General features: G+C 40.1%; 1 protein-coding gene across 1 annotated transcript; it reads left to right on the top strand.

Moving 5' to 3' along the window:
- The first annotated feature begins 2,089 nt into the window (after positions 1 to 2,089).
- LOC130390969 (coiled-coil domain-containing protein 106-like) lies at positions 2,090 to 5,986 on the top strand. Its single transcript, XM_056601152.1, has 7 exons — positions 2,090 to 2,838; positions 3,538 to 3,604; positions 4,211 to 4,258; positions 4,368 to 4,484; positions 4,812 to 5,000; positions 5,164 to 5,415; positions 5,970 to 5,986. Exons 1-7 carry the CDS (start codon positions 2,836 to 2,838, stop codon positions 5,984 to 5,986), a joined length of 693 nt encoding a protein of 230 aa, XP_056457127.1. The 5' UTR covers positions 2,090 to 2,835.
- The last annotated feature ends 233 nt before the right edge of the window (positions 5,987 to 6,219 follow it).

Raw genomic sequence — 6,219 nt, 5'->3', positions numbered from 1 at the left:
TGAGAATGAGAGAGAATGGTAGAGGGAGAGAGAAGAGAGAGGGGGAGAGAAGACCCAGTGGGAAAATGTGATGTGACCCCTGGAACGACCTTATCTTGTGGTGTGTGTGTGTGTGTGTGTGTGTGTGTGTGTGTGTGTGTGTGTGTGTGTGTGTGTGTGTGTGTGTGTGTGTGTGTGTGTGTGTGTGTGTGTGTGTGACACGTGTGTTTGTGTGTCTGTGTGACCTAGGTTGTGAGTTGTGAGTGAGTGAACAGTTTGTTTCCTGGAGAGCACAGATGGTAAACACAAACATACATTTAAGATGGATATTTTTTTCGAATGTCATGCAAGAGCATTCCAAGTGGTCCATATTTTTGATGATTTCCACGCCAGTAAGTCCATTCAATTACGTCCAAGTGATCTTGCAACAAATTTTGAGTGCGGTTGCCTCTCAGTCTCCATATTGTGGATTTGCAAACACCCCAAAGACGCTCCACATTCTGTGTGTGTGCACCTGTGATGGGGTCAACAAAACATTCTTGGTGGTTGACAGTCTGGTGATTGAAACCCTCATCCTGAAGATGGTGGTAAGACCTCCACCCATCTGAAATTATCGAGCTTCCACGCCGAACGTGTTTCTTGATAAGGGGCATTAGATGACTGGCCGTACGGCGACTCACAATCTTCAAAATATGCCTCCTTCTGTCATCCTTGATGCCTAGCATTCCGAACACCCAGGAACTTCTGTTGCTTGCTCGTCCCCTGTTGTACTGAAATTCACATATTCAGACGATTAAAATTAAATCTATGAACATCTATGAAAAGCATAATGTTTCTGTAATCATTGTAGAAAGAGAAAAAAACAAGAGTGTTTTGGTCTATATACATTTGACAAACACTAGAATGCAGGCTAATATTTAGGTCTTTGACAATGAATAGTTTAGTTGATATTGTATCCTTACAACCAGCACAATTAATCCCTGGTGATAGAGACACACATGTAAGTTCCCCTGCATGTGTGTTTCAAAGCAATGTGATGTGGAATGGCTTAAAAAAGGGGTACTTAAATTAAGTCTGCGGGCCTGACATTGATGTACATTAACCATATTTCACTTAAACAAATTCTAAATTCAGTCTAACTTCAACTAGAATGTTATCCGGCTAGTCAACTGACAACCAGTCTAAAATAAATCACAAACAATTCACTGCACAGGCCTACACCTTTTACAGACCTGATTATAATCTTTGTGTGTAAATAATTAGCATACCTTTCTTTTATGGCCAAATTTGCTTTCATCGATCAGAACGATTTCTCTTCTTCCACCAATAGTCTGTTGGCCTCTCTGTCTCGTTCTCTTCATTGCAGATTTGCAAACCCTTCGCAGCTTGTCTGCAAGTTTAGTTAGAGTTGCAGAACTCCGAGTAATCCCTTCCTGAAGCATGTCCACTTGTCGCAGTCGAAGGCCTTGGGAAAATCTGTAACCAAATAAATATAAATTTAATTCAGTGTTGAATTTTTGTTTAATTCAGCAGCCTATATTATTTCCAATGCGGTTCATTCAGGCATAGAATGACACACAGATACATAGGCTGCAGGTCTGTATTTGTATAATCTAACACCATGCAATTCAAAGTGTATTGAAGAGGAGTGGTGATGCTTGTTTATAAAAACGTTATAAACAAGCATCAAAATATGCTCCCCATATTCTTACAGTGTGCATAGGGTGAGTAGTGGTGTAAAATAATGTGATTCTGCAGGCAATTGGTCTATCCACATACTGTTCGCCTGAAATCTTCAATAAAGACGTTATAAACCAGCATCAAAAGATGCTCCCCATATTCTTACAGTGTGCATAGGGTGAGTAGTGGTGTAAAATAACGTGATTATGCAGTGGGAGCATTATTTGATAAAGGCGATTGTTCTACAGATCAAATACGCTTGTGACGTAAGTTAGCATTTTTTGATGGGTACCATGATTTGATAGACTTCGCTATCGAGTCCTACTACGGTAGCAAAATCTGACAAGGGAGCAGAAATGGGCAGAACACCCACTAACAGCATGATGAGAACAAAACAAAGTCTACCTTTGAATTGTGTCTATGCCAGTTAGCTAGGTTAGCCTCTCACCTGTAAATTAAGTGCATCCAGGTTTGCAGTTTAACGTGAGAATTCGCAAACATTGAGCCACTTCGGATGGACCTGGCAAACGTTTTCCCTCTGTGACATGAATCTCGACATACCCTGATGATTAACGACTGAAGTTAATGGCCAAATTACATAGCATAAAAGCTCAATCCTATTCTGGAATGATTTAACAACATAACGTGTGTTGTCCATTCAACCAGAACAGCCAAGCTTTGCCGGTAATGATGTTAAATTCATTGCAGCCACATTTTATACTACTATTGTACTTACCATATCGAATCCTTTCTGCCGTATGGCTTCTTCAATTGCATTAGATGAGGGCAAGATGGGCATCTAATTGATTTTCGAAGTAGACCTGCTTTCATTAACCAAAGATTAAACGTGTGTTTTTTTTGGGGGCACTGTCTGAACTATATCCGTCGTAGAAAATCATAATGTGACACCATATTGATAAAAACATCTGACAAAGGAGTTAATTTCAAATGAGCTTTGCACACCTTAAAAAAAAGCGCGTTAATGTGCGACACACCCCTGGTAGGTATGATTGGCATATCTAACCACCAGTCCGTAATTCAGTAGCTGTACCTCCTCTTATTCCTATCCAATAACCAAGAAGGACCTACACTGACTAATCTGCAACTAACGAAAGTTCTTCCTTTCTGCTTTGGTATTGATCGAGTCAAGACAGTCTGTAGCCGTCCTGTATTGAAATGGTAAGTTGACAGGGGTAGTTCGGAATTTTGGACATCGGACCTAATTTCCAAGTGAGCCAGTGTCTTATTATCATTGGAGACCATTTTCTGCACGTTTAATTCAGTCCTTATGGTTGCAGAGATCGCTGGTGGTGATAGGCTAGCCAGCGCAAGTCGACGGTTTCTGCTGGCCTGCCAGTTTTATCCACTCCACAGTACACCCGAGGCAAATAAATTATAACGCCAGACTATCGATGTAAATGTCTGTGTTGATAGAATAATGTTCAAAATAAAACTATACTTGCGTCGTAATGAGCGTATTACATTTTTAGGGACTACTTTCTCAGCAGCGGCGGATTTTTACTTTGCTCCGGTGTTGCAACCAATTCACTACAGCAGACCGTAAACCGAGAAGCGTGCTGCAGTCAGGACACCTAGTATGTGCCTATTCATATCAGTCCGCCGCTGCAGTAGCCTACTTCCAACTACAAGGTTAATCTTATTGTATATTAGTATATGCTAGACGTGAACCTCCTAAAATGGCGCAATTTGATTAATTCGGGATATTGTGAAATTATTCTTAGTCTGATTTAGGCCACTACAACCGTCTATAAACAATATAAGTATATCAACTATATTTCAATCATCATGGTATATGACTAGGCATATTATTTTTACTTTTTTTGCAGTTATTTATAAATTTGTTTTCCTTCCATGTAGCCGAAGGCAAAGAAGAAGGCAGCTATGGCTAGAATCTCAGAAGAACATGATGCAATCCCGGATGCAGGTAATTTCAATTTTTTTCTTGTTGTTTCTGTCATCTAGTAGTGCATGCCCGTAGCGTGTGCATGCCCTAGCAAGTCTGAAACCGCGCCAAAATCACGTGGCCGAGAGCGGTATCGCAGAGGCGTGGTTATGCGAGGGTGCCACAGACACAGAGCGTGTGGTTTTATATATATTTAACATTTATTCACCGAAGGCTCAGTGAATAGTGGGGAATATCCCCATAATAGTTTTAGTATATACTACACATGTTTAATTGTTTTAGCATATACTACACATGTATAATTGTATATAATTGTTTTAATCTATACTACACATGAACACTTTTTGCTGGGATATATTCGTTTTTATTAGCGGTTTATTTGTTTTTATTAGCGTGACAAGACGACCGTCACACACGCTCCCCACAATATCCCGAATTTGAGATCTCAATCATGGGATATTGCCCAATATCCCGAGATAGCAAACCAATCAAATTGCGCCATCTTAGGAGGTTCACGCGTAGCATATACTAAATATCTATATCTATGTAGATAGATTTACAGGTAAAAGAATATATTTAAATTCTTAATTCATGTATTCATTGTTGTATTCTGTCTATGTCCTGAAGATAATGAAAGTGTGGCACCCAGTTGCAGCAGCAATAGCAGTGGATTAGGTAATGGTTGTCATTCTCTACCATCATGTTATTGCATGTTATTGCATGTTATTGCATCATTGGCTTTGTCATAATTATGTTTAATATTTTGTGGTAATGTTTTATTAAGGATCAGTGTCGGTTGTAGACTTTCTCGAAGCAAAGATCCAGTGGCAAGAAAAAACAATTAAAGAGCTTGAAAAAGAGCGCAACTTTCTTCGCTCACAAATCCTGAAGAAGACATCAAGTGAGTAATATTGGAGCAACTTACCATGGAAATCCAGGGGAAGTTAGATTTTTTCAATGAAGAAAGCTCATTCCAATCAGGGCCTCCACAAGCCAAGCCTAGAGCTACATAATGTGTCATTAATGTCAGCATTATTTATTTCTTATTTGTAGAACCCCCCACCACCAAAAATGTGGACAGAGTCAAGGGGAAACACTGATGAGCTTTCTTTTTAGACCATACATGTGTTTGCATCCCTGTATAAACGTAAAGAAAATAGGTTTTATAGAGGTGGGGAAAATTGTTCTGATCACAAGCTGTTCTTGTGTCCTCTTCTGTCCTTTAAAGACTACACTGTGGAAGATGAGGAGGATGATGACATGGACGAAGGTGACCTTCTGGTGTCTTCTCCAAACATCAGCGACTCCTCAGAGAGAGATGCCAGCCCAGAAGCCAGAAGCCAAAAACGCCATCGTCAATCTCGGTCACCCAAACGGACATCATCTCGGGCTCTGTCTGGGCGAGCTCACATGAGAGGTAAGAATTATTCTACTCAAACCCCTACCAAGTGTGTGACTATCCGCTATTAAAAGTATGATGATAAGCAATGGGTGAATGAAATTATGCTATATGCAAAATATGCTCATTAAAATAAGAGTAACATTGCAGTTTCATTCTTCTTCTTCTTTTTTGTGGTCAGTCAAAGGGCCAGATGAAGTCGTGGAACGATACAAACGCGTGCTGAAAACATTTAAGCGTGTGCGCACCATGACGGAGGCATTCAACATCAACAACGTGGACCGGGGAACCATAAAAATGACTGCTCCAATCGCGGAACTAAAGATTGCAGACCCTGACACGTTCCTGACCTTAAAGTACAACCCTGCGAACGAAACATTGGCTCAGTTCGCCAAGAAGTGTGCATCCCACATCAAAACAAAAAAAGGCTATCGTCGAGGACATGAAGTCCAAGGGAAAACTTCTTCCTTTGCTTATTCAATATTAACGTGCTTAGAATTAGGAATTACTTGCATACTGTACTCACTCACTCACTACCTAGCTAGGAGACACACACACACACACACACACACACACACACACACACACACACACACACACACACACACACACACACACACACACACACACACACACACACACCATAAGATAAGGTGTGTCACATCACATGGCCTTTTTCCCAATGGGTCTTCTCTCCCCCCTCACTCTTCTCTCTCCATCTACCATTCTCAATCATTCTCACTCTTCTCTCTCATTCTTCCCCTCGCTCTTCTCTCTCCCTCTCTCCCAGCCGGAAACTGTAAAGTTACACCCCTTAAGTTGAATTAGAAGATGTGTTCTGTTCTCTTTACGCCTTTTTAAGCGTATAATTATGTTTTGTTACTGTGTCCTAGTGGATGACTTTCTTTCATTTAAAATGTTAATGAAATTTCTTCATTAATAAAATAATTGCTGGCTATCAATCTGCTTATCTGTTATCGTGTGCAGTAATTATGGTTTACTAAGTGTGAAGAGGGGGCAACTTTAGAATAGGGAACATGTGAGGGTTAATACTTATTGAATTATCCATGAATTAAACATGAACAACACCCCACTTTAGAAGAGGGAACATATTCTGACCTACAATGGCTTAATATGTAGGTATATGGACAATATTAACACTTGTAGTTTTGCCTTTTATTCCACAAGAACAGACTAGAATAATTATGTGTTGTAAAGGGTTTATAACTTATCGTGT

Source organism: Gadus chalcogrammus, chromosome 10 (genome assembly GCF_026213295.1).
Source record: "Gadus chalcogrammus isolate NIFS_2021 chromosome 10, NIFS_Gcha_1.0, whole genome shotgun sequence".
NCBI lineage: Eukaryota > Metazoa > Chordata > Actinopteri > Gadiformes > Gadidae > Gadus > Gadus chalcogrammus.
The sequence above is the reverse complement of the archived record's forward strand: the minus strand, read 5'-3'. Positions and strand labels throughout refer to the sequence as shown.

Excerpts from the sequence above, each read along its gene's own strand:
- LOC130390969 (XM_056601152.1), top strand. Across the intron at positions 3,605-4,210 it reads TGATGCAATCCCGGATGCAG|ATAATGAAAGTGTGGCACCC; the intron begins GTAATTTCAATT and ends TATGTCCTGAAG. Across the intron at positions 5,001-5,163 it reads TGGGCGAGCTCACATGAGAG|TCAAAGGGCCAGATGAAGTC; the intron begins GTAAGAATTATT and ends TTTTGTGGTCAG.